At 35.0% G+C, this 27,767-nt stretch overlaps 4 protein-coding genes across 8 annotated transcripts; 2 read left to right on the top strand and 2 right to left on the bottom strand.

Annotated features, from left to right (window-relative positions):
• Positions 1-365: 365 nt before the first annotated feature.
• Positions 366-7,153, top strand: LOC108215297 (uncharacterized). 2 transcript variants are annotated; one of them, XM_017387727.2, is made up of 11 exons: positions 366-505; positions 647-804; positions 907-1,079; positions 3,714-4,153; positions 4,231-4,279; positions 4,449-4,792; positions 4,968-5,389; positions 5,489-5,651; positions 5,904-6,065; positions 6,147-6,235; positions 6,580-7,153. In XM_017387727.2, exons 2-11 carry the CDS (start codon positions 692-694, stop codon positions 6,719-6,721), a joined length of 2,097 nt encoding a protein of 698 aa, XP_017243216.1. In that variant the 5' UTR covers positions 366-505; positions 647-691; the 3' UTR covers positions 6,722-7,153. The 2 variants fall into 2 exon arrangements, with proteins under 2 accessions (XP_017243216.1, XP_063945104.1); XM_064089034.1 differs by having other exon boundaries at positions 383-505; positions 674-804.
• Positions 7,154-8,347: 1,194 nt separating this feature from the next.
• LOC108210539 (uncharacterized) lies at positions 8,348-13,353 on the bottom strand. 2 transcript variants are annotated; one of them, XM_064089035.1, is made up of 5 exons: positions 12,960-13,353; positions 12,430-12,504; positions 11,615-11,754; positions 9,551-9,688; positions 8,348-8,781 (listed from the first exon to the last, which is right to left on the bottom strand). In XM_064089035.1, exons 1-5 carry the CDS (start codon positions 13,201-13,203, stop codon positions 8,539-8,541), a joined length of 840 nt encoding a protein of 279 aa, XP_063945105.1. In that variant the 5' UTR covers positions 13,204-13,353; the 3' UTR covers positions 8,348-8,538. The 2 variants fall into 2 exon arrangements, with proteins under 2 accessions (XP_063945105.1, XP_017237356.1); XM_017381867.2 differs by having other exon boundaries at positions 8,348-8,745.
• Positions 13,354-17,957: 4,604 nt separating this feature from the next.
• Positions 17,958-25,895, top strand: LOC108214365 (uncharacterized). 3 transcript variants are annotated; one of them, XM_017386327.2, is made up of 9 exons: positions 17,958-18,098; positions 18,262-19,171; positions 19,283-19,626; positions 22,271-23,416; positions 23,492-23,653; positions 24,318-24,615; positions 24,844-24,908; positions 24,985-25,107; positions 25,224-25,895. In XM_017386327.2, the coding sequence occupies exons 2-9, from the start codon at positions 18,277-18,279 to the stop codon at positions 25,605-25,607; spliced, it is 3,417 nt and encodes a 1,138-aa protein (XP_017241816.1). In that variant the 5' UTR covers positions 17,958-18,098; positions 18,262-18,276; the 3' UTR covers positions 25,608-25,895. The 3 variants fall into 3 exon arrangements, with proteins under 3 accessions (XP_017241816.1, XP_017241815.1, XP_017241817.1); XM_017386326.2 differs by having other exon boundaries at positions 17,962-18,098; positions 18,214-19,171; XM_017386328.2 differs by having other exon boundaries at positions 18,000-18,098; positions 18,241-19,171.
• Positions 25,896-26,143: 248 nt separating this feature from the next.
• Positions 26,144-26,880, bottom strand: LOC108213788 (putative ripening-related protein 1). Its single transcript, XM_017385577.2, has one exon. The coding sequence runs from the start codon at positions 26,817-26,819 to the stop codon at positions 26,259-26,261; it is 561 nt and encodes a 186-aa protein (XP_017241066.1). The 5' UTR covers positions 26,820-26,880; the 3' UTR covers positions 26,144-26,258.
• Positions 26,881-27,767: the final 887 nt, after the last annotated feature.

Below are 27,767 nucleotides of genomic sequence, written 5' to 3'. Positions count from 1 at the left end.
TATATATATATACATATATAACTTATGGGTTTTGGTCCACAGCCCCCGTATGCCATGTAAGCCTTAACCAACACACAGCTTCAGAATCGTTAGATCTGAATTTCAAGAACGTAGATTCAAACCTTTTTTTTTTGCCCTCCGCTATAATTTTCCGCGGATCGGACTTCTTCCTTTCCGAGGAAATGGACCTTTGAAACATAGATCTAGACACCTGGATGTGTATGTTATGCTTATTACAACCATTGCAAATCCCCCCACCCCCAACCAACCCCAAAAATGACCCTCCTCTACTCCCTACTCGAACAAAAATAATAAAATAATAATAAACAAAAATCAACATATAAATAGAAAAAAAGTAGCCTACACAAACAACAAATGTAACCGAAGTAGAGCTGTGTGCGTGTCTATATATATTAGCATTGTGTTGTGTTTGTGCCCCTCTCGTCTCCGCCCAGCCTCCCGATCGCCGACTTTCATTTTCTCCACCTATACACACAACTCCTCTGTAAGTATAATGCCACTCATTCTTCCATCGTTCTTTATTTATTCTCCGCTTGTTTATACACGCTGTAGCTATCTTTATATATGTATAAGCTGTTGAATTTCTTTTTCGCGGGTTTTTAATGTGTTTTTTTTTATTTTCTAGGGTTTGTGATGAATTGTGTGTAATCAGGTGATATAATTCGATACAATGCCTTTATATAAGAAAAAGCCTGTGCCTTTGGTGGAGAATCCCACTGGTTTGAGTCCTGATGAGGCTGTGTTTCAAGTCCGGTTTACGAAGGAGATTTTTCGGGATTATGGGTAAACCCTAGCGGTGGTTTTGGTTGTGTTTGTGTGATTTTGGGTGTGTGTGTTTGTGGGGTTTGGTTGGTTTTGATGGTTTTGTTTTGTGTGTGGTTGTAGGGAGTATTTGAATCGGATTTGTTTCTATCGGAAAAGGATTTGGATGTGTAAGGTTACGGGGAAGAGTAACTTGACTTTTGAGGAGGCGCTTATGTCGGAGAAAAGGGCCATTGAGAAGGTTCAGCAGTTTCCGAGTAATTTAGTGGCTCCGGTGCTTCGGGAAGTTCAGTATAGTATGAGCTCTTTGAACCCTTTCCATTTGTTGTGTTATTGATGATCTATTGATGTTGTGTTGTGTTAGCTTGGTATTTGATGTGTTGTATGCCTGATGTTAAGCTACATTTTCGTTACTGGTGCTTTGTGTAATAGTAGACCCTGTTAAAGGTATGTTAACTGCTGGAATGTGATATAATGAGATGTGTTTGACCTAAATTGAATTTTGGTAACACTGAGTTCTAGGGTTACAAATGGGAACTAGAATAAGTTTTAAATGTGCATATTATTTAAGTCGGATTCTTTTCCCGAAAAAATCTAGTGTTACTGAAATTGATATGTGAATTCTTTGAATAGGGATCCTCATTATTGATAGAATCAAGTTTGTTTATTGTGTGTACTTGACTTGATATATATATCATATTTATGTTAGCTATACATCCATGCTAACTATTTATTCGTATATGCTTAATTTAAAGTGGAAACGTCTGAAACTTTATTATTGCGCACTGAAAGTGACAAAAGTCTTCGCCGCTCATATCACTTCCCGCTTTTTTTTTTGTTTCTACATCTGAAACCGGACGTCATCTTGTCATAATTACTAGTACTTATAGCCATTTTTACATTCCTAATGTTGTTGGAAAACTTAAAGCTCACGAGATATCACATTTTTCCCACAAGTAAGAAGTTTATATTATATATGAAAAGTGTGAAATCATAGCTGTCATTGTCAATACTGAAGAATTTTAATATGTTGCTGAAAGCATGTTGAGAATAAGTGACACGTATTAGAAAAATACATTGTCTGCCTTCTGTTTAAGTACAAGAGTTGCTCATTTTGAGAGGAGATAAGATATCAAATTCTTTTAAGGTATTATATCTTTTTCTTTATAGACTGTAGGCATTTAAATTCACATCACATTTTGAAATTTGTTTGATGCATCTTCCTTGAAGGGAAACATATCATTTTATTTGGCGTATTTCCTTTTATCAGTTGAAAGGAAAAATTAAGAGCATGGAAATATAATGTATGTTTTTTTTATTTTATCACTTCAAAATAAATTGATGGACTGATGGATAACACACAAAAAAAATAAAGATATACTCTTCGTAATTACTTTCCTACATAAATTAAGCTATACAGATGTAAAGAGGTCAAAATATATTAACATGATAATTAACTAAAAATTGGTGGTTGCTGATTATTTTCACCACCTTTCTTCTTGTAAACCCTAAAATTTCTCTCATGTGATTAAAATTATCTTCTCTTTCCAGTTTTGCGCTGACATATTTTATGTTGAAGTTTGACAAAAATATTACGATTTTTTTTGCATCATTTCTAGAATTCAAGTACATGCAATTTCTTCCCTTCATAATAATAACAAACTAAAGCGAAAAAAGTAAAAATTAAGCTGACAAAGTAAATCATATCTTCTTAATGAATTTTATCCTTGTAACCTCTTTCTGATAAAAAAAATTTCTATGAAATGGTTATCGTCTTAAAATTGATTCCTTCTCTGCAATTTTTTATATATGTTAATATTTTGGTGTTCTGACTATCGGATCTTCCATTTTGTGCTCATATACAAAGCTTTGTCTCACTTCCACTTCTCTACTGTATAATTCCTGAAACCCTTCTTATAAGTTCCTTGGGTTTTTATAGAGGAAAGCTTACTTGGCATATAGAAAAATTTCAATGAATCTGGCAGGCTGTGCTGTGAATGAGTACTCCCTAATCTTTTTTGTTGAGACTAAATATATAGCAAGAGACGGGTATAGGATTTCGTACACATTGTATATTTCTCTTTAACCCTTTTAGCTGACGAGCTAAATGTATATTAAATTTACAGAAATGCCATGCCAGTTTTGCATTATGCCTCTTAATTTTTTAGAGAATATTGATAAATCAGGTTACCCTTGCCATATGAGCTGAAATTAGATGACTGATACCTATTTTAAAACAAATACCCTATTTTTGACAATGTTATCTCAGGCTGAAACCCCTGAAACTTTTTTTCAAGGACCCAAGTCCAACACTGCAGACCCTATAGTTCAGAGCTTTAAAGATTGATTTTCTCCTCCTATCTTCTCTATTTCATATGATTTTTAGATTGCCTAATAAGCTTCTTGTGAAGATGTTAACATAAGTGTACATGATCAATACAGATGTAGTATCATTTTTCTCCTTTTGTGTAAAGGAAAGATATTATATATTTGTATGCGTATCTGTATGTGTATTTATGCATCTATATATTTATATCTATATCTCTGTATATCATATGTGTGCATGTTTTGATTGATGGAGTGAGGATGTGGGTTTATGTCTTATTAGTTGTAAGTGGACATACAACAGGCTTTAAAAACTTTTCGAGATGAGAGAACAATGGATGCAGTGGGGAATAGTATGTGTTAATCGTGTTAACTTGGTTATTGACCAAAACATTGAATTTGATATGTGGGCACTGCTTTAATGCCTTTTTTACCGCTTAAAATACATCCTGGTTTTGTCAATCAGTTTTAAGTATGACTGTCGCAACAGTAGTATGTAGTAACTTTTTTCCTTTTCCAATTCCATTCTGTTGCTTGCTCTTAGTAAGTATAGTTTACTAGCTTTTAGATGAGTTATCTTTTTTGTATGACTATTTGTATTGCAGGCATGCTCAATTTAAAAGATCTTGTCAGCATGATAGCTGAAAAGCTGCAGGAATCCATGGTAGAGGGTAGTGAGTTGTATGGAAGGAAGAACAATCGCATTTATCCATGCAAAATAATGAAAGTACTCGAGGAGGAGGCTGACAAAACCCAGTATCAGGTAGCTTGGCTTGACAAGGAAAAGAAGGTAACTGGTAATGCTGTTGTAGATGGGAATGATTTGATAAAGAAGAAGCTGCCTTTTAGCAGAGAAGTTTTGAAGTCTTTTATAAGAGAATCAACATATCGGAGTGTTCCTTGGGTACTTCATGATGAATTGGCACAGAAACATGGAATCTCAACTGATCCTCCAGAGGATGTAGTACCCAAAATGTCCATTCTACATGGATGTGTCACTAATGGAAAAAGAAAGAGAAGGGATGGAAAGAAAAATGACAGTCCGGTATAATACGTTTTTTTTCTAATAATTCCCCTCTAGATACTGTGTCTATTTTCTGATCCCATTTATTTGGCTTCTAGGTGAAAAATAAGAAAACACTGAAGGCTAACCAGGAGCATTCTGCAATAGGTAAAAATGAGTTATATTACACCAGGCATGAGGCATGGTTAACCTTTATTACGAGCCATAAGCTAGACTAATTAGGGATTCTGACAATATTAGAGTTATGTTGTCCTCAAGTATTTTGAATAACTTTTTTGTTTACCTATTTTTTCTTCCTTTTGTTTTTAAAATGCAGATGTTGATAACATCTATGATGAGACGAAGTATCCTATAGATGATCTTCTGGTGCCTACTGCTAGATATGATCCAGCTATCGCTCAGCGCCCTATACCATCATCAGATTTCAAAATTCCCAATGATTGTGTTGGAGACCTTTTAATGGTCTGGGATTTTTGCTCTTCTTTTGGCAGGCTATTGCAGTTGTCGCCCTTCTCACTTGAAGATTTTGAAAATGCTCTATGCCATAAAGAAAGCTATGTGGTTCTCATTGTTGAAACTCATTCAGCTTTCCTTTGCTCGCTTATGAAAGATAATGGCGAATATTTTTTAGCAACACAACGAAAGAAGCGAAAGCCAAAGGTTGCACAGATTTGATGTTCCTAATACCCCCTATCCCTTTCATATGAATTTATATCCCATGAGAAAGTTCTAAAGGAAATTTTACCTTGCAAAAAGATAAACTAAAATAACACTTAAAAATCAGTTTGGTAATTTATTGATTCCACTTTTTGATGTCTGCTGATGTTGCTTACAGATTACGTTACTGAAGTGGACCGAGTATTTATGCGATTTCTTGGAAATGGTCGGGACTGACGAATTTTCGGGTTACCTACCAACAATCAGACGTGGCCATTATGGGCTTCTAGATGTGAGTGCTAAACTGGGGATCTTAAGGGAATTGGTTGCTCGAGTCCTTGCAACAGAGCTTTATAGAGAGAAGTTAGATGAATACATTGAAGAGCGGCAAGCACTTGCTGCAGCTAACAGGGAGGAAGCACTGGCAGAGGGCAGAAAGAGAAGAGAAGCCAAAGACCATAAGTTGCATTCTAATGGCAACCACACAACGACAACAGAAGGTCGTAGGGTGGGTTCTGAAGGCAGCAACTCAGGTGAATTAGTGACTTACGATGGCAATCCACCAAATGAGGCTACTGCTCGTGGAGAACTTACATTAAGGTCAGGTTATTCTTATCACTGTTTAATAATTTATTATGCTTGCCTACTGTTCAGGTTTTAAGCTATAAATCTGTGGTCAAATCAATTTATTTTATGCAGTGAGATTATAAAAGAAAGCTCAAAGACAAAGAAGAATGGGATGGAGAAGAAGGCTGATGATAAAGCTGTGGTGGCTATGAATCATTTAACTGGGAAGGGGATTCAGGAAGTGGCGACAAATGATAGCAAATATATAGCTGGGGAGAAGGGCCTAAAACAGAGGGTAAGGTCTACTGCAGTTTTTCTTCTTTGACACATTTGTACGCACTGGTTGGTGCGTGCGTGCAAGTCCTCCTCTTCTTCATATATGTACAGTACGCGTCCATGTGCACATGTTTTCTTTGTTTGACGCTTATAGCTTGTCTGTGTATGAACATGAATGAATTAAATGAGGTCTGTGATTGTCTACAATATGTACATTTATGCATCCTTAATAATTTAGGTTCCATCTTTTCTGACACTATATACACTTCAGAAAGAATACCTTGCAAGGGAGATGGAGAAAAGAATAATTCGCACCAACCCATTGGGGAAAGACAGACATTACAACAGGTATTGGTTTTTCCGACGCGATTTCAGAATATATGTCGAGAGTTCTGACTCTAAGCAGTGGGGCTACTACAGCACGAAAGAGGAGGTATTGTCATCGACTAATTCAAAGCAAATATTGTGAAGCCTGTTGAGTATCTAATGAATCATATAACGTTTTATTGAACAGCTTGATTCCTTAATTGGTTCACTGAATCGTAAGGGTGTACGGGAGAGGGCTCTTAAGAAAGAGCTGGAAGAATACTATGAGAGAATATGGTGAGTCTTTAAACTCATGTCAGTTCCTTATTAGATTTCTGTCCTTCAAAATTACATCAAGTGTTCCCTTCTCTGGAGGCAACTTTTGTCCATTTAGTTAGTCACACCAGTGCTTAGTCTATTATTGTGCAAGTGACCATATAGAATAACACTACGTGCTATGTCATGATCTTTGATGTTTACATTGCTGCAAGTGTAGCTTGCCTTTATCATTGCTTTTGGCAAATGTCATGATACCTAGTCCTGGTAGAGGTTGACGCTTCCAGCCACTTTCAGCAGCCCCCTGACAAATTATCAAAAATAAGTATATTGTTTTAACTTTCCATACTATTTTATTTTTGCAGCTTGGGTATACAAAAAAAACTAAAGGACAGTGCTGCAGCAGAAGAGGCAGACGTTCGAAGATCTACTAGAATTCGTGCACCCCCTAGGCAAAATCCAGCCCTTGCTTTCCTCAAATATGAGAACAAGTGGAAGGAAGATTAGTATTTTCTGATATATTAAGCGTAGCATATGGGCTCAATAGAACTAAGCTTTAGGCATTCATAATTGCTAGGTGCAAAAAGAATTTTCCAACTGGAGCTGCCTACTTCTGAAATGTGCCGGTTTTGGGTTGAGAAACCCTAGATGGCCTGGCCCTTTTTGGAATCAGAAGGGTTAAGAAAACATGTCTTGTTTATTGATTTTCAGTTGCATCTTTCAGCTCCTAGGTTTCTTCTGAAAAGAGAATTTTGGCGGACCTTGAGAACTTCTAGATTAGACCATTACCAACTGCATTCAGTTCCTGAATTGGTTTGATATCTTCACATTAAAAATTGCAGTATATAACATAATCTGGGCAAGTCGAATTAAAGTACAACTTTGGAGGACATTAAATCCTCAAGAATTATCATATGATATGCATATTTCTTGTTTGTACTTGTTTGAAGTCAAAATTTGTTAATGTGTTTTCTTTCCTGTCAGAAACAAGTTTTCTTTTCATGCCATAAGCATAAGCATGTTTCGAATATGTATGGGTGTAGTTATCTACTATTTAGGTCTAATTATTTTTTTAAAGGTGTCTATTATGCCCAGAGCCAGAGGTTTCACCTTTTTACATGTTTGGATATCAAATTGGGAGTGTTGTCCAAAGTGAGGGCATGTTCCAGGCATCCTTAGTTCCTGACTTCATAAGAGGCTTCTTTTCTCCTCTTTTAACTATACCTTCCCTAATCCCTAGGCAAACATTTAGATGGTCACTTTCTCATAGCTATGTTTGACCAACCTTTGTAAATTTTAGCATAAGCTTGAAATTGAACATGTAATTAGTCTCCTGGATTTTTAATTAATGAATCATTTTGCATAATGACATTGGATGCCTCCTCCTTTACGAGTTCAGCGAATTTTAAATAATTATTGGAAATTTTTGGAAATGCTTTTAGTGTTGGAAGCTAAGCTTTAGGTGCTGAAGGGGGTTAAATTGCTTTGAGGACTACAGAGAACTAAATAACAGTACGAAAAAAAAGTTGTTCTTAGGTGCTATAGACAAGGTGATCTTAGGCGTTATAGTTTGGTATTTCCTTTTTGCATAAATTTCATTTTGGTAATAGTCTTTTTTATTTGCTAATAGTATTTGAATAATCGTGTTGTATATATTATAAGCATGTTTCCTGTATTTTATTATCTATTTCTTATGGTAATTTAGTTCCTTACTTCCGTAAAGTCTTCATAGATAATTGCAATATATATTTTGGATACTGATTCATGGCAATTGCGGGACTTGTTAAATGACAAGTTGTTTTTTGGTCCTTGGATGAATAGTCAGCGGACAAAATTATAACATTTTTTAACTGCTAAACGGGATCATTTTTCCTGTAGGTGGTTAAAAGCGCCGGACAATATTAAAAATTTGTTATAATCCTAATCGTTGAATATTTATTCAACCTCCCAAAAACTGTCTGATACTAACACGTTTCTGGCAATCGAGTGTTAGAGTCCAAAACCCATGTTCTATGCTCTTACAGTTTTTGAAACAAGAGTCCTTTGATTTTGTTTGCTAGCTTATAGTTTGTAAGTTAAGATTAGTTTGTTAGTATTATTTATCACTTATAATCTGTTTATTCACTTTAAACAAGAAATGAACGGCCACTAATATTTACATGTATGTATCTTTTGTGATGGATAGACCACATTCACATCTGTAAAATATTAAAAATCACGGAAACGAATATATACATTGCGTTTGCGTGTACTCTAAGATATATAATAGGAATGGTACTAGATTACCCATAAACAAGCATAAAATAACTTTTTCCGACATTTATCTACAAGTCTTCCTCATCAGTCTCAAGCTCAAGCCCTTCAGCTGCAAGAAGCCTGCTGATAACTTTTTTCTTTTCCTCGTCTGCTTTCTTTCGCATCAAATCCCTTTTCCTCAAGACAAGCGTATGTCGCCTCAATGTGTTATTGTAGTTTTCTAAGGTCGCCTTTTTCTCTTTTGCTAGAAGTCTGCGCTCTTCATCTGGATCAATCTGAAGGTTCTTGCAATGGTTAACAATCAAACAGCTCTAAAAGACCATGTCCCACCAGAATGAGAAGTTCATACACAACCGGGACCAAAAAACAGATCAAATATTTCATAAAATTTGAAATATTGATCAATTATGCTATGCAGAACTTGTACAATATTATGTACTGGTAACTACATCTATTAACCAAGTGCAAGGCCAGGTTTCTCAGTTCTCATAAAGTATTGTCCATAAACTTCTATGGTGCATGCATGTAGACAGATTTAGAAACTTCCCTAAGAATTCATAAACAATTCTACTCAATATGCACATCTGACAACCAGCATATTTGATTATACTCCAACTTTTAATTAATATTAGATTGTGTTCGGGAACATGTATTTCATTTCAAACTTTGGATTTAAAATGACATGATTTGAGGTGTCATTTCAAATTCTCAGCTTTTTCCTAGTAATTGAATGTTCTGGATTTCAAATGAAATTCAGATCCAACTTTTTTTTATGTATCCAAACATGTCATTTGATCAAATCCAGTATTTCAAAGAAATCCATGTTCCCAAATAGGCCATTACTGATCTACATATGGCCGAACATTCTCTGAACTGCATAATCAACAAGCAGCATGCAAGTATATTTCATTACTTCCAACCAAGAAAGTCATAATATTATGATCTACTTCACATTGACAAAAATATGATTTGAGTGCTACTAGTACAACATTTCCACAATAAGATAAAAAGTAAATAGTTCAGGAGACAGCAAACACATTTAACAATTTTAAGTAATACAATATAATGCATAAAGAGTACCTTTGAACGAGAGAGACGGCGCACACGAATATTCATCTCACGCTGTTGCTGTTCAGCCCATGCCGCAATCGCCATATCACCCCGCTGGTCAAAAGCTTTTCGCTTCTTAATAAGCCACTCCATCCACGCTTGAGAAGCCTGGTAGAACAATGTGATTATAATATATAGGTTTGTTAAAGGAAATTGACACTAATGCGGAAAAATATGATCAACAGCCACTGTCGTCGTGCCGTATGGGGGATAATAATGGCTGTCAAGGCAAGTGCAGTACTCAGTAATCCACTAATCCAGTAGCAAAGCCACGCTTTCAAACTAGACGAGTACAATTGCACCCACCCACAGTCTAAGTCTAACATCCACTGCTGACTGCCCTTTCTAACTTTATATTCTGGTGAAAGTTTCAGGAAACCATATTTTGCAAGTCCTTCCAACTGGTGCTACAGTAGAAGGTAAAGGTACTCTTGATGGTGGCATTGCCAACTTTAGTCTTCAGCACTGGATCTTTAAATATTTTATTTTAGGAGGTAGTCCCCAAAGTATTACATAAATTACTTTCAAGTATTCAATAATATGCTATCACAGGGTCCTAAAGTTCATCTGTATCTGGGAGAAAAAATAGTGATTTTCAGATGCCTTGGTGAGTCTTTAGCTATTTGCCTTAGGGTAGCGTTCATGTTTGCAGTGTCATGCCTAGACTAGACTTTGTTCATTTCCTGATACTGTTTTGGTGATTATGTAGTCCATAATTTTTATTCTTTAATTTTGCTAGAATACAGAGTTTAAAATTTCCGGTCAAGGACGTACTTGGCTCATTACTGTTTATTCAAATTGGGATTACTTCTGACCATTGTCCTTAGTCCTTGGCTTCCTCCGCTGAATAAATTTTAGCCTCAAACAACGTCATCTTATACTTTAGAAATCCCACTCCCCCACATGAATTTTTTACTGATTGGATCGGTTCATCAAAATCTGAGCTACCTGCCTTACATTTCACTTTTATCCGCAAACCAGAGACATGGCTAGTATTTCGCATGCCAACTAGCTAATTGTACTTTGTTACAGCGGCATTTCATTGATGCCGCGAGTTCACAGATGAAGAGCACCACAAGATTATTGAAATCTTAACTGTATGATAAGAGCATCGACTAACAAAAGCAACAAATTGTTGGTGCCGAGAATCAGTTGGGAGGAGTCTTTGCGAGAAGCACAAATGTGACAGGTGAAGTCGGTGGTCGAGTACTTCAGAAGTCCAGAGCATTCTCAGCAGCAAAAGGAAAAGAAGAAATTTTAATTTGCGCAGGAGTTTCAGTTCAAGGATGTCAAACTTTGAAAAAACAGAGGTCACAAAATACAAATATATAATAGTGATGAGCACCTCAAGCATCTGAACCTAGAGTTTCACGCCAACACCAAGAGTCAGGCAGGCATTGGATGGTACATGTCTCTGAGGAGTACTCGAACATCTATATTGTAATGGACTTGCTGAAGGCATTTGCTACAGATATTTATTTGCAGATACACACCCTAAAAATAAACGATAAACCTTGATAATTGACAGTGGAAAGGGAATTCGATTTAAAGATCTCGAATATGGCAGGCTCTAAGCAGTTTAAGGAGCTTGCAAACTTCTAAAGTCACCACAGTGATCAAAGCCTGAGAGGCTCGAGAGGAGGTTTGCAGAGAAGGTTCCTTCTATAGAGAAAAAATTCTTCATGGAGAACTACATTGAAGGTCAAGCCTAGTGGAGGAGGAAGGTGAGACCTTCAGAGACTATGAAGATGAACGGAATTTTTAAGTTGGCCAAGTCTTGTGAGCTATTAGTACAATATTATCACGTACCCACGCCAAAGCAATTTAATACCACAGTCCAACTTTGTAAACAACCCCCCTCTGCCCCGATACAACGAAGAGGCAGGCACAACACTCAAATTTCACAAAACTCCAATGCAGGGTTATACTTGAGATTGTAAGGTGCATAATAAGTCTTCTAAGACTCATAGCAAACTAGCAAAATAACAGTTTACTGCTATAACAAGTCATTGACTTAAAGGATATCGAATTTACCTTCATAGGGTTCACTCGATTGTCCTTGTCATACTGCCTCCTTTGTTCCTTGTCCATGAGCAACTCATAAGCAGCTTGAATCTTAATAAATCGAGTTTCAGCTGTCTCTCCTTCTTCAAGCGTCCCTCTGCCATCATAAACTTAAGACACTAAAAGAATGCATCAGTTTACGTGCAAGGCAACAAATAATGACAAGTAGAGAACATCTGAAGGAAACAGAACAGAAGAGCATGAATGCACACCTAAAATTTTGCTAAATGTACTATTTAGGAGAGTTCAACTGAAACAACTAAAAGAACTTTAACAACAAACTCTTGTTTCAGTGGTATCTCTCTCGCTCCCTTTATGGGATGTCGAGGGTTCAAACCTTGTCAAAGACAAGGCGGGTGCGTGTGTCTGTTTAATTATCAAAAAAAAAAAACTATATTTATTGACAAGAATGAACTCTGCATATTAAAGGAAGTAGTCATCTTCCATACTACAGTGGTATAATGGACTATCAGAAATCGAAAGAAATTATCTCTCTGATCTTCTATAATTATATACAAATCAAGATGACACAATGAAGTGGTCATCATTGAGTTAATGAAGTGCAACGACTATCTTCAAAAATGAGAACCCTCCCATGCCCAATCATATGTTTTTCTAGCAAAGTTATCACTATAAATAAAACAGCATAAAGTTTTTACATTTTAGATACCATATGAACAATTAACATGACAAAATCCATCTACCAGCAACGGACATGGCACTTACTAAATCTCTTATGTATGTAAAATCAATAAAAGTATAGCAATGAAAGTAATAAAACGAACCATCAGGGTGATAGAACTTTGCCAAACGGCGGTAAGCTATCTTTATGTTTTCATCATCGGCATCACCTTCTAGCTCTGTTACAAGAAGTTGCATTAGACAGAGTAGATCACTTAGTATACAAGCTAAGAGAGATCAATTCCGGAGGTATAAGAATAAACAAAACTCTAAACAAAAATCTAAAAGATATGCATATTCTAGTTAACATTTTCTTCAACGAACCAAATATGAGAATGTGCAACCTGTAATGGCTAGAATATTCTATAGCCTTTAATGATCTATAAAATTGACAAATTTTGAGCTCAACAAGGCCTGCTACAAAACTTGATTTATTCGCGGGATATTTCCTCTCTATTTACGACAATTGTGAGGAAAAATATATCAATAGTAGAAAGTGCCCCAATCATGTTACCTTTATAATAAATACAGTTAACATTTGTTTACCACATCATCGTTGTTTTCAACATAGAATTAGCCTGAAGTTCATATAAAAGAAAACATATACATATATAAGATATGTGTCTATGTATACCGAGAATATCGTAAGGAGAGCTTCCATCAGTCCAATTAGCAGCTTGAATCAAAGTTCTACGCTGGTGGTTGAATCCAAGCCATGGCTCGCCTTTCGAGACATCCGAAAAAATAGAGACACGATGAGGCTTGTAACTAGGGAGTGAAACCCTAATTGTGGGCTGAGATATGATGCATCGAAATCTGTGACAAGATGAAGCAATTAAAGGCTGGCTTCTACAGATCGCTCCTCGTAAATTATTCATGTTTCTCTGTTCTTGTGTATTGTTGCTTGCAAATTGCAATCCAGACCCAACCAAATCACCCAACTAGTTACAAATGTAGTTTTACAAATGTTGTCCAACCTCAAATCAGAAATGGTAACACACATTTACACACTACTGGCTCTGGAAATAAAACCTACGCGCGCATGCCACATGTTATATATCTGCTCGGAGCATACCGATGTCCGCTAAATTTGACCGGCAAGATTTGTAAGATATTAAAATTAGTTGATTATGATTTAAAAATAATATGTTATTAATATTTTAAATTATTAAAATCAGTTTAATAAAATAGTAACAAATAATGTGTAATCTTCTTATAGATTTCTTACAGACCTATGTACGGGTGAGCATTCGGTCGGTCTGGTCCAAAACCGGACCGAACGGAATAGACCAAGAAACGAAGTTTGAATTTTTTTCGGACCGAACCGGACCGAAGTTTTATTATGGACCGAACCGGACCGAACCGAAATAATTCGGTTCGGTCCACGGACCAAAAGAACCGAAATAACTTTAAAAATAAAATATTATATTATAACTAAAACTATAATTCATCTTTTACTTTTAAATTTTCATATTAATTAATCACCTTCAATTCATTAAAGATTGATATATTTAAATTTACAAATTAGATATTAAAATTATAAGATATAATATATATATATATATATATATAAAAAATATTAATTAAAATCATATATATTTCGGTCTATTCGGTCCGGACCGAAATATTTTTTTACGGACCGAACTTTATTTCTGTCTATTCGGTCCGGACTGAATGGACCGAATTTTCAGAATTAGAACCGAACCGAACCGAATTTACACGGTTCGGTTCGGTTTTCGGTTCTGGTTCGGTTTTGCTCACTCCTAGACTTATACAGCCATATACAGGAGATTGACTAAAATTATACACAACAGATGGATATGGTTGGAGTGTAATTTTTCAATAGTTTGGCTATATTTTTTGTATCTAGCATGTCCACTCATCTTTTAGCTAAGGTTTTTGTATAGGCGTAGCAAATTCCAACACAACCCGAAACCCAATACGAACCCGACTCAAAAAAAAAGTATGAATTAGGGTTGGGGTTTTTATATTTTGGGTCGGGTAATTTTTTACCCGAAAAACTCGGGTCGGGGTTGGGTCATTGTGTACCCGAACCAGACCCGAAATATTTATATATAAATATATTATATTAATTATATATGTATATATTTATATTTTAAATTACATATATTTATGATATATTTATAGATTATTAAGAATATTTTTGTTCACATATAATCTCATTAAATTAATATATATATAATTTTAATATATTATAATATTTATCATTAAAATAATTAAATTTTTATAAATCTCGGGTCAAAACGGGTATTTTCGGGTCAATCGGGTACTGAACAGGCTGGGTTCGAGTCTGGTTCGGATTGACCCAAAAACTGAACCGCATAAGACAACCCGACCCATTATCCGAAATTGTGTATGGTTAGAGATGCTCTCACTGTATGCATATGCAAAAATGATTAACATGGATTTAATTTCTGTTTTTCAAAATTTGTGCGGCTTGACTTTCCCCTATCTTTAGCTTTCCAATTTATTAAAATTATAAATCAATTATAAATCTATACTATCTATACTATACTATACTATAATAAGCCAACATGGGTATAATTTGTAGTCCAAGGTTTTAGTTATATTTTTTGGTTTGGTACTCTCCTTTTGGTACTACAAGTCTACAAATGTGGAGTCTATTAGTATTATATTATTAAACAGTTTCAAATACTAAAAACACTCATAACAATTCATTATCATATAATATTTCATTAAAAAATTATAATAATGTTATAAATAAAATTATAAATATACAATTTTGAATATCTTTTTTTAATAAGACCGTTCATATAACTCTTTTTTAACTTTAACGTGTTATATTTCAATATAAACACGAATCATTACATAACTCTTTCTAATTCTAATCTAAAAGTTATTGTTATCAAACAAACCAAGATTACAAAATTACGTTGAAATTCGATTGATTAGATCACTGAATCTTTCAAAGGTATTACACGATCGGCTATGTTTGGAAAAGATTTGATTTTTCTGATTTTTTTTATTTTTAAATCTACGTGTACTAAATTCGGATTAAATGTACTAAAATCCTGACACACACATATATATTTATTAGGGTTTGTCCATTTTCAAGTAATCGGGAGAAAATATAGTCAGTTGAATAATATACTAAAATACTAATAAAATAATGTTAAAATTTAAATTATAAATAATGCTTCGCACGGGTTAATAAGCCAACATGGGTATAATTTGTAATCCAATGTTTTAGTTATATTTTTTGGTTTGGTACTCTCCTTTTGGTACTACAAGTCTACAAATGTGGAGTCTATTAGTATTATAAACAGTTTCAAATACTAAAAACACTCATAACAATACATTATCATATAATATTTCATTAAAAAAATTATAATGATGTTATAAATAAAATTATAAATATACAATTTTGAATATCTTTTTTTAACAAGAACCTTCATATAACTCAAACCAAGATTACAAAATTACGTTGAAATTCGATTGATTAGATTACTGAATCTTTCAAACGTATTACACGATCGGCTATGTTTGGAAAAGATTAGAATTTTCCGATTTTTTTATTTTTAAATCTACGTGTACTAAATTCGGATTAAATGAACTAAAATCCTAATATATATATATATATATATATATATATATATATATATATATATATATATATATATATGGGTAGCACTCCATAGCATACCCTCTTATATGGAGTTACGTAGCACACCATTATAAATATACACATAATATATATTCTATTATATTTTTTATGAAATATAATTGCAAATTTTGATTATTAAACCGAAAATGAAGATATACAATTTTTTTATTCCAAAGATCATCTAAAATTATGCAACATCTCGACATGATTCTAGAACAGAATAATAATCATCCAGAATTATTCTGTTGTAGAATCAGTTTCGGAAATATACTTTTTTCATCAAATTTTAAGTTTTAAATTACTTAAAATAGATATATTTTATAGTATTCTATATTAGAATCACGTTTTATATGTATTTTATAACATAATTTATAATGAAATTGATGATTTATAGTGGCGCACTATGTAACCCCATAAGGAGTCCCTCTCTTGAATGTTGCCCTATATATATATTCTCCATTTTTAAGTAATCGGGAGAAATTATAGTCAGTTGAATAATATAATTTAATTAAAATTCAATCTATTAATACTAAAATACTAATAAAATGATGTTAACATTTAAATTATAAATAATAAATTACGAATTATATATCCGCCCGTGCTTCGCACGGGTTAAAGGCTAGTAAGATTAAAATTAGTAATGCACTTAACTTATTACCCCTGTTTCCCAATTTATTTGTCGCATTTCACATTTTGTTGTTAAACGATTAAACTTAGACCGAAAATCATATATGTTGCATAAGATTATTAAAGTTTATGTATTTTAATAAAAAGATTATCCACATAACCCTTGTCATCTTAATCAAAAAAGGATTTGGGGAATAATTTTAAAAAAGATATTGATTATTATAAATCGGAAATTAAAACAAATCAGTTAACCTACCGATTCAAGATTTATTAGGAAAAAAATTGATAACTTGAAAATTTTTAAGTAAATCAGAGTGCAATTGATAAATTGGTAAAATAGTTTTTAAAATTCATCATATATCAATCAAAATTTTGAGACATTAGTAAGTAATCCCGGTACATAAGATTTAATATATTATATCTTCATTTATAAAATTTATATTATGATTTCTCTGTTTCTTAAAACTTACATTCAGTGTTCTAAAAATCGGTCTAGGCGGCCGCCTAGGCGGCCGCCTAGGCGGTGCCTAGGCGCTAGGCGGCACTGAAACGTCTTGATTCGGACCTAGATGGTGAATCATGCGTTTTCTTACGAAATCGGTCCCAGGCGGGATGTTTCAAATCCCGCCTAGTCGGTCCAGGCGCCAAAAACAAAAATAGAAGAAGCATTTTAGATAAATTAAATCTAAAATCATGATTATATTATAATAAATTAATTATTCACTTGTACTTAACTTAATATCCTATAAGTGACTAGTTTTATTTAATATTTATTACATTATTTATAAGATACTGGTTGGTATATATTTATTTAATCAATGATTTTGTATTATATATATCAAGTATTTATTTAACATATGAATATATGATATACGATATTATATTGTTTATTAGTTTGACTCCAATAGTAGTGAAAATTAGATAAAATTATTAAATTATATATTATAATAATAATTTAAAAATAATATATGTTTGATTAATGCTCCGATTAATCTTTCCAATTAATCATCGATTTGCCGATTAATCGCTAGAAGATACCCGACCGCCCTGGGACGCCTAGCTATTTCTAGAACACTGCAGCTGCATTATGTCCCATGCTTTGTACAATTACTTGCCCTGTTTTGCACTTCAGTCCCCTTATTTTTACAGAAAAATATTGACATAAAAGCTTGTTTGAGAAAAATAAATAATGTGCCATGCAAAAAATTATATAATACATTTAAAAAATCATCAATAAAAAAAGAAAATACTCCTCCACCAACAATTTAATTTAATAAAAAAGATATCCATACCTGGTTGTATATAAGTAAGTATACATACGAATATACGATCTGATAGACGCTACGGACCCCAAACGAACTACAAATAATTGTTTGATAAACCCTTTGGATTCCACCCTTGGCGCCCTTGAGCTCTCATTATTCTTCTTCTTCCTATTCATCACCAAAAGATATACTCCCACACAGACGCCGATACATACATCTCCGCACGCACTTCGAGGTAAAGTCTTTTCCTTTTCCAGCTCGAATCTCTTTCAATTTGCAACTACTTGTCATTAATTAACCTCAATTTTACCTTTTAGTCTCGTTTACTGGGTTAATTTGTATGATTTTAGGTTTAATTTTGTGGTGGTGTAAATTAGGGTTTTGAATCTGTGTGATAGGATTGGTAATTAGGTATGAGAAGTCAAGCGCGGTGGGATCACCGGACTCCTGACCCGGTGGACCCACCTGATGACTGGGTTAATGGTTCCTGGACTGTGGATTGTGTGTGTGGTGTTAATTATGATGATGGTGAGGAGATGGTTAATTGCGATGAGTGTGGGGTGTGGGTGCATACGCGGTGTTATAGGTATGTGAAAAGTGAGAAAGCATTTGCGTGTTATAAGTGTAAGGGGGTTAAGAGTAGGAGGGATTGGGAGAGTGATAGGATGGAGGAGGAGAGGACGGAGAGTGAGGTTGCACAGTTGTTGGTTGAGTTGCCGAATAAGACGGTGAGGAGGGGTTTGGGGAGTGCGACTGGGAATAGTGGGTTTCAGAAGCGGCTTTGGACGCAGATTCCCAAGGAGGAGAGGGTACATGTTCAGGGTGTTCCCGGCGGGGAGGATGGGGTTTTTTCTGGGAGTGGGTTGTCTTCGGTTTTCGGGGCTGGGTTGTGGAAGAGTACTGGGTATGTTCCCAAGAAATTTAGTTTTCAGTATAAGGAGTTTGACTGTTGGAAGGAGGGGGATGAAAATGTTGTGAATAATGGGGATGCTGGTGCTCAAGGGGTGGCTTCGTTGAAGGATATAGCGGGGTCAGTTGCTGATCATGAGAGTTTGGGTGTGGGGATGAGAACAAGAGGAGAAGAAAGTAAGAAAAAAAAAAGGGAGGGTGAGGATTACAATGGTAGGAGCACACAAAAGAGTGGGATGAAAAAGCAGACGGATAGGAATTCCACCATGATACACTATGGGAAGCGTAAAAAAGAGGTTTCAATAGCTTCTAAAGATGGAACCGGGAAAAAGAAGGCCAAAGTTGTTCATGTTGAAGGGGATGCTTCTAAGAAGAGAAGTCCTCGTGTTTCCAGATCAGGTAATTTGGAACCCTCTTCTTGTTGAGTATTAAGTTTTCATCTTTTATAAAATTTTAGATGTTGATTGCATGCACTTGTTAACTCTCAGCATTTTTCTTCATTTGTATTAGCCTCTACACCATTGGGGGATGCAAAACAGTCTGCATTTCATGAAAGCAGAAGTTTAAGAGTTGATGAGAGTGTTGTTGAAAGGGGGAAACATGATGAAATTAAAGGAAATGTTGCTGCTGAACCTTCACTGAAAGGCTTTTCCACAGAGAGTGTTGAAGTTGCCGAATTGAAGCAAACTCCGAAGACCTCTCCTGTTGTGTCATCACATAGATTATCACTTAAAGCAAGACCAACTGATAAATGTGGAATTGCTGGAACTTTTCAGAATACCTCTATAATTAGTGATGGTAAACAATCATTGCCAGATAATAATAACTCTGAGCGTCTTCTTGCAAAAACCGAGGTATACTTGCTGAATTTTTTTCTCCAATAATTTGATCTTGATTGGTAACTTGCAAGATAATTACTTTTTGAAAGTTATGGTGCCAACTAAATATATCGTTCAAGCTTATAATAAGCATGATAAAATCCTATGTGGTATCATTTGATATATTTTTCTTTAGGTTCTTTATCGATTATTACATTTAGACATTTTGTGTTTGCGCAAGATAATTATAGTATTACTATTCATGGAATGGTTTTTGTTAAGTTAGTTTAACCTATTTGAATATTGCTACAAAATTGTTCATTTTTTGAATATAAAAGAATAACAGAGCTAGTTTTTATTCTTTTGCCAAGTACTAAAATATATGTATACACTATATATTAAAGGAGAGAGGTTCTTAACATTAAATTCATTTGTATAGATTGTGTACATTAACTTGGAAAACTTTCCCAACAAACACAGCTGAAACAAATTAGTTACAGAAGGCCTAGGAAACAATTATAGTTGTTTTACTTCTACATAAACCTTTTATTTATAAAACAATCTCTAATATTTCTTTTTATAAAGACTTTAATAATTCTTCATAAATATAAAAATAAGTATTCCCAGTGAATTCAATTCCCATTTTGCGTAATTATTGTATGGGAAAGCAGAAAGCGGTGTTGTTTGGCTTCCAAATCTAGACTTTTGTTGTATTGTATCGAAAATTAAAGCCTCACTTTCTAGTTAAAGAAAAGAGTAGTTTCTTGTCACAATCCGAGTTTGTGCATATTTTTCATTGAAATTCCATGTTATGGGATATATTTAGGTTCCAATATTCTCATGTGTTCCAACATTAATTAGTATGTTGAAAACGAGGTAGTAAAATTAAGCAAGTACCCAGGTTAGAGATTAAATTTTAATAGAGAATGACCTGAACCATTAACCATATCTTGTGCTGCATTTTATGTTATTTGATGTACTTTGTTTGCCATTATTGTCCAAATAGATATTCTAGTGAATCTTTACACTGTTTGGCGCCTTATAATAGTTGCTGCTTCTTAAATATGTTCATTAACGTCCAAGAATCTAATATTCTTAAAATAATTTTTAACTTCTGCCACTTCTTAATTTTTATAAAAAGCTAAGGGTCTTCATGGAAACATCTCTACTCTGCCACCAACAGCAGTGTGTGTGTGTGTGTGTATATATATATAAATGGATTTTAACATTTTAAGGCATTGCAAGTTTTTATTCTTTTGAGAAGCCAAATTTTCTTAAATGGAAACTTCTTTAGTGGGAAGCTCTGTACATTTTTGAGTTACTTTTAAGTGGGAAAGGACAGTTACGTTTGGTTTATTTTTAGGATCAGTTTAGAGGCATTTTTTTGCCATAATATATGCAAGGAAATAATTCCTTAAATTACTCTACTATCATAACTATTAATATTCTTAACATTCTACATCGTAAATATGATAAACTGCTGCACACCTATTGGCTTTTAAAATTGGTTCTACTATTAAATTTAAACCCTGATTGCTTCACCCATATCCTAAATGACTACCAACCTAAACTACTTAATTAAAATGCTGGGCACTGTAAATTCTTTTTATGCACCAGATATCCGTCTGGATGGCTTGGTATGTTGAAATCTGGTATGTTAAAATCTGTCTGCTACTAATTTCTAATAGATATTTATTTTATCTCTGCTGTGCTTTTTTCTTTTTGGTTTATTAAATGCTCCAAGCTTAGCTTCAGAGTTCAAGCATGTAAATGATTGCATAGAAGTTAAATTTACAATTTGTCACTTCTAGTTATTTAAATATATTATTTATCTCCAATGGTCTAGTGTCATTACATATTTATATCTGTTTTGGTTTACTATACTCTTTTTCTTATACACATTTAATTTGTATAAATCATTACGCTTGGCTTGTGAACAAACAAGCAATTAGTTGAGGCGTTGTCCAGTCGGCCTGCAGCCTGCTGTCCACTCTACTTGGCTAGACGACTTGAGGACCACAGGTTACTGGTGCAGCTTGCAAGAATGTCAAATAGGAAAGCAATTTATTGTCTTTATACATAACATAAAATGTAGTTTAGTATTGCATAGTGTCAGTTTGAGAACTTATATATTAATCTTGGCATCATACCGCATTTGAGGGTTCGAAGAGGACTTGCCAAATTTGGACGATAAAAAGATACGAGGAGCAAGTGATTACAAATATAATGAACCAGATTGTGATGCCCTTTATTCTTCCTGATAGATTTAGCTGGGCATGAGCTTACCTGAAGGACCGGGTAATAATCTGACCAGAAGTCCCAGCTTTAACCTGATAGTAGCCAAAATTGAACCTTGCCGAGGCTGCTACTAAGCAGTAAATATTATTATCTTTATCATTTTCTCGTTTATGCAAAGCCAACACATCTGCCCTATAATTTCTCTTTTGGACCATTAAAGGTGATGTTTATACTAGTTCAGGAGTCTGAATTATATGTAAGTTACACTTGTAATTAATGTATTCACGTCAGTTAAATATCTCCTACTTTTCCCCACGTGGCTGCTAGTCTTAAGAATACTGCATTTTATTTGTAAACGTTCTTGCTATTTGATGTTATGGTGAGAGCCTGCTATTATAACTATATTGCTTTTAGTTGGAATGACAGTATCTTATTGTTACAGGATGTTGGCCTTGATAATGTAAATGACAAAGGAGGAGAATGCGCCCATAGAAGTGATCGGTATAGCCAGGAAGTCCGTGCCGACTACCTGGAAACTATTGCACCTCGAGCTAAAGATTCTCAAAATGATCATGATTCCACTAGTAAATTGTCATCTGGCCGTCCCAAACAGGAAAAGACACAAATTGATATAAATGATTCTGCAGGAGTCTCTCAAGTTCAGGTGTCACTTCCTTGTAAGGAAAAATTGGATGATGGAGGGCCTGCTCCTAATACTCAAAACCATGATATTCGCTCAAATGTTCTGAAGAAGGCTGCATGTGTGAATGATGTTCTCTTTATGGAGCAAAAAAGCGACAACGTTTACTCAAATACTCCTGCTGATTGTCAAATTGATAAAGCAGGAGCACCTTCCTTACCTATTCATGTTCCAATTAATGGGCAAATGGTTGATGATTTAGGCAATCATGTAGCCGGGGGGAGTTCCTTAGAACTTAAACAAGTCAGACATAGTAAAGAACCATCAAAAGCATGTGAAACAACTATGATTTCTTCAGAACATCTTGATAAGCATAAAGTCATAGTTTCTTTTGGGAAATCCTCTTTAACTACTGCAACCACATCGATTCCCAAAACCCCAGCTTCTGATAGTCATAGAATAGTGGATGCTCAGAATGATAACCGCAGTACTCAGCAAAATGTTGTGTCCGAACACAAAAATAGTAAGAAAGAAGGTTCTGATGCAGGTTTCCTCAAGGACAGGGAGAGGTATGAGAAGCCAAGAAAAATTTCAAAAGACGTTTCAAAATCCTTCACCTCTTCTGTCAAAACATCTAACCTGGGCAAGATTTCAGGTTCTTCTAATTCTAAGATATTATCTGCATCAAAGGAATCTGGCAGCTTCTCATCTGCCAAACCATCATTGCTTCAAACTGTATTAAGTAATTCCATGTCTGGTGAATCTGATACTTCCTTGCAACCTGAAATTGCTTCATATGCGGAGAATGTGACTACTACTTCCGAGTTGACGCAGAGAAGTGAAACAGCTAATCATTTAAATTGCCAGCCATCATTGAAGGTCAACCACACATTGCAAATGCATCACTCTGCAGCTCTGAACACTTCTACAGCAATTAGTGACGAAGAGGTTGGAGTTGAAAGTGCTTTTTCTCGTTGTGATTTCTTGAAGCTGTTATACTGATAAAACGTTCATCTTTTGCAGCTTGCATTATTATTGCATCATGAACTTAACAGTTCTCCAAGAGTCCCGCGGGTGCCACGAATGCGGAATGCTGGCAGTTTACCTCAGCTTGGTTCTCCAACTGGTTCGAACTCGCTAATGAAGCGGTCATCATCTAGTTGTATGGGGAAGGATCAAGGTTTGGTAAGTTACTAGTGTCGCTTCTAAGTAGCAATTGCTGTTGTGTTCTGGCCGCTTAAGTTAAATTTTACATTTATTCGTTTATCTAAATTACTTTTATCATTGTGCAAATCATATGCATCTGCCTAAGATTTGCTTCTTCATGCACAATATGGTGTTCTATATATGTTGGGGCCAAATAACACCGAGAAGTGCCAACTATTTGTTAGTATATCAAAACAATTGTGATCCCTTTATCCATGTAAAATTGTATATTCACTTCGTCAGATTTCAGTGTGATACATGGGATGTTCTTGCATGGTTCTGAGTTTGAAATAGCAGCCATAGTTATGGTCTTATAAAAAAGAACCATTTCATATGGCCCCAGAAGTCAACTAGGTGTGTGTGTGTGTTGGCGGTCATTTGTTTCTGTCTCACACATCAATTAGTCTTTCAATGTCCCGACAAATTTGTATCTAAATATGAGGTCAGACAAATGTTTTTGTATATTATAAGGAAAAAAATAATAATTAAGTAAACGTGTTTGGAAAAAGAACGAATAACATTTCTTACAAGTTCTCAAGGGCAAAGCAAATATTTATGGGTTTTATACTTCTGTGCTTTTATATATGACAATAGGTGCTTGACCTTATTTTATAGTGTTAACTATTGTTTTCAATTTATTAAGGTTTTTAAAAGAAAAGGAAAGAGTATAGCCGCAGAGGGATCTCAGAATTCTGAAGAGGATGAATCTAGAAATGTCAAGAGATCACCTTTGGTGCCAGTTCAGAGGACCAGTGACCCGACTCGCACTTCAGATTCTGTTTCCAAAACCGAAGTTGACTATGGGTCTGCAGCAGGCAATGCTTCATTAGCATCTGCTGAGACTGGCAAACAAGATGTGTCTTCCATATACAAGTCACCTCAAAATGCCTCTGATGAAGAAACTGGCACTGATATCCGTCCAGCCCAGCGCACGTTACCAGGTTATTGCGTTAAGTTCCTTTTTTTTGCTTCAAATCTTAAAGAGATGTAAAGACAGTAGGAAAGGAGAAAAGAAATCAAAAGGAGAATGATACAATAAAAGTATGGACTGTTGTGGAACCCCTCCTCTCCAGAAAAGATGTGACTAACTCGTAAAGAAATAAACAAATTAGAGTTATTTTTATGATATTCTTTTCTCCATATACTAATGTATGAATGCTTGTCTATAGGATTGCTGTCGATGATTATGACGAAGCGCATGACTTATGAAGAACTGTGCAACGCTGTTTTACCGGTATGTGTAAAATGTCTATTCATGTTAGAAGTGTAAATTTTGTTACATGTTTCTCATTCTCTTAAGCACTGTGCAGCATTGGCCTCATCTGAGGAAGCATAACGGTGAACGTTATGCCTATTCAAGTCACTCGCAGGCTGTACTTGATTGTCTGAGGAACAGAAGCGAGTGGGCTCGCCTTGTGGATCGCGGTCCTAAGGTATGCCATTGTAATTGCCAGTTGTTACCATTCATGCTCCCACTCGGTAAATATATATTATTATATTTCTTTCATTTCATACGTGATTCAATATGTTGACATGATTTTTTGTACAGACAAATGCTGGAAGGAAGCGACGAAGGTCTGATGCTGAGGCTCAAAGTCTTGAATCAGGGGATAACGAAAGTAAGAAAAAGGATGCGAAAGGTGTAGATAGTAAAAATGTAGTAGAATCAAGTCAAGACCAATTTCCCAAAGGTAAGAGGAAAACAAGGAAGCGTCGCAGACGTCTAGCACTGCAAGGAAGAGGTCTCAAGAATATGGCCTTTAGAAGGGGAAGGAGACAAAAGGAAGGTAGTGATGTTAGTTATGATGAGGACTTTTCACTTTCTAGTTCTAGCAGTGCGGAAGAGAGTATGTCCACCGAGGATGAGACAATACATGGGGGTGGGGGCACAAGTTCAGCCACGGGCAGGTCGGAAGCCTCTGCTTCTGAGTAGCAAGTAGCAGGCTAGTATTATGTTGTACTTTATCTGTCTTGTGTACATTAACAATTGCAGATAGTTAGGAAGTCATTCTGGTGACCGTTGCTTATCTTCTTGCCTGAAGGCCCCAATGTGAAAATAGCTTTACAGTTGCCTATCATCTTTAAGACCTCCTTAACATGTATTTTCGTTTAATTAATCATTTACATTATCTTAGGGAGCTTGACGGGTGTCCACTGTCCTGTGTTGTAACTGTATCACATGACAACTGTTATATTTTATTGTGATTGTTATTCAGGACAACTGTTCTCTTCTTTAGTTCTTTTAATGCCTATTAACCTATTTTCTTCATTGTTTTCTTAAAATGCTCATTAACCTATATTCTTTTTATTGTTTGCATGTATTTAGAGCTCTTATGAAAGCCAGTATCAATTGCTCAGTTACCAATTGTCATGCCTTGAATATAAAAAGAAAACTACAATTCACGTGGCAAACAGGGTCAGGTCAGAGGAATTTAACAGAATTTTTTCAAGGTTTTATGAAATTTAACAGAAGTTTTAAAGTTGATTTCTTGAAATTGATAAAAACTTAGTAATTCGAATACACATGAACATGGAAACTACACAACATAGACAAAAATAAGAAATGCAACCTAGCCAGGCTTGTCTAAGCATCTGACCAGGTAATGTCCAAGTCACCCCAATCATTCTCAGGCACCCCCAAGGCCTTCCACACAGCTTTTGAAGCATCGACGATATTGTGAGGACATGGAGGCTGATAATCATGTTCTTCGTCACATCCCATTGTTGAATCGCACTCATCTACAACCATAGCCTCCACGCTTCGACCATTAGCCCTTATAGTAATCTTGTTGAGGCAACGTGACCCTCCGTTATACCATCCAGTTGATAATGCCACAACCGGCGTGTCATCATCGTGGTAATGGTTATCGCATTCTGATGGACCGCCACCATCTCCGCCTTTCTGGAAACTATTCAGAGTTAAAGTTGCTTTTGTATGACCGGTGACCCGAGGCGAGCATGTGTAAGTCGGGTACAACTTCCCTCGAACACAGCAATCAGAGTAGTTTTCCTGGTTGCATTGCCCAGCTGGTGCTTTCTTTCCCCTGATTTTGCCGCTCGGGCTACAAGAATGAGCATCGACATTGCCTGCAATCAAGAAAGCCAACAATACTAAAAGTGAAATGACTATGCTAGAAATCTTCATTTTGTTGTATCTAGTTGTTGTATCCAAATATTTGATGCATGTAAGATTGAACAAGTAGTTGATTTATATAGTTTTAGCACTCACAAAAGCCAAGATTGTACTCAAATCCAAGTAACTAGTTCAACTTACGGTCTAACGAATACTTTTTCGGTACGTAGTATTCACAAGTAGAAAACAGAGGAACATTTTACATGTCTCCGTTTATAACACGCTGAATTGCTAAATTTTGTTTAGTGATCAAACAGGCAGCAACTTGTGGGTGTGGGTGTGTCACTTTTCCATCACTTTGCAAGACAACTACTCTATTACAAACTGTTCTGTCGGTATAAAAAAACAGCGAGATCAAGTCCCGAATTCCGAATCCGAAAATAAGCCGAAATAAACTGGCCGCAGTAGTATTTATGCTTATAAACAGAACTAATATTTCCACTCTTCTCGACGTGGGACTGGGTTTTACATTATCCATCGATTTTATTAACTTTTTTTTTTTTTGATAATCGATTTTATTAACTTAATCATTGATTTTGAAAATAACTTTTTTTTTTGATAATGTGGATAAGTAATTGAACAAAAAAATGAATGTACTAATTCTGCATCGTTAGTATTTTTGTTCAAATTTGAATTTTCGCCAAATGCTTTTAATTTTACTTGTCTTTATTTCTTATTAAAAGGTAAACAAATTTACAGAAATATAATCCTGTATAGATTAGCAATAAAGTCAATATAATTTTGTCATAGCAATAGATACTCGTAGAAGAATATCTGTTTAGAAGAATCTCTTTATTTTAAAAAGATTATAAGCAAATTGAAAAAAATGTGAGATAATATTCTGATGTAGTGATGTTTAACATAAATATAATTGAATTGAACTCAGACGTTCACTCATTTTAATTTTAATAACTAACACAAATAAAAATCTAACCCTAAAATATTCTATCTCAAATTAGG

The sequence above is a fragment of the Daucus carota genome, chromosome 3 (genome assembly GCF_001625215.2).
Source record: "Daucus carota subsp. sativus chromosome 3, DH1 v3.0, whole genome shotgun sequence".
Taxonomy (NCBI): domain Eukaryota; kingdom Viridiplantae; phylum Streptophyta; class Magnoliopsida; order Apiales; family Apiaceae; genus Daucus; species Daucus carota.
The sequence above is the reverse complement of the archived record's forward strand: the minus strand, read 5'-3'. Positions and strand labels throughout refer to the sequence as shown.

Excerpts from the sequence above, each read along its gene's own strand:
- LOC108215297 (XM_017387727.2), top strand. The coding sequence starts at position 692 with ATGCCTTTATATAAGAAAAAGCCTGTGCCTTTGGTGGAGAATCCCACT. Across the intron at positions 4,154-4,230 it reads GAAAGAAAAATGACAGTCCG|GTGAAAAATAAGAAAACACT; the intron begins GTATAATACGTT and ends TTTGGCTTCTAG. Across the intron at positions 4,280-4,448 it reads CCAGGAGCATTCTGCAATAG|ATGTTGATAACATCTATGAT; the intron begins GTAAAAATGAGT and ends TTTAAAATGCAG.
- LOC108210539 (XM_064089035.1), bottom strand. The coding sequence starts at position 13,203 with ATGAATAATTTACGAGGAGCGATCTGTAGAAGCCAGCCTTTAATTGCT. Across the intron at positions 12,505-12,959 it reads CTCTCCTTACGATATTCTCG|AGCTAGAAGGTGATGCCGAT; the intron begins GTATACATAGAC and ends TTCTTGTAACAG. Across the intron at positions 9,689-11,614 it reads ATCGAGTGAACCCTATGAAG|GCTTCTCAAGCGTGGATGGA; the intron begins GTAAATTCGATA and ends TTGTTCTACCAG.
- LOC108214365 (XM_017386327.2), top strand. The coding sequence starts at position 18,277 with ATGAGAAGTCAAGCGCGGTGGGATCACCGGACTCCTGACCCGGTGGAC. Across the intron at positions 19,627-22,270 it reads GTCTTCTTGCAAAAACCGAG|GATGTTGGCCTTGATAATGT; the intron begins GTATACTTGCTG and ends TTATTGTTACAG. Across the intron at positions 23,417-23,491 it reads CAGCAATTAGTGACGAAGAG|CTTGCATTATTATTGCATCA; the intron begins GTTGGAGTTGAA and ends CATCTTTTGCAG.
- LOC108213788 (XM_017385577.2), bottom strand. The coding sequence starts at position 26,819 with ATGAAGATTTCTAGCATAGTCATTTCACTTTTAGTATTGTTGGCTTTC.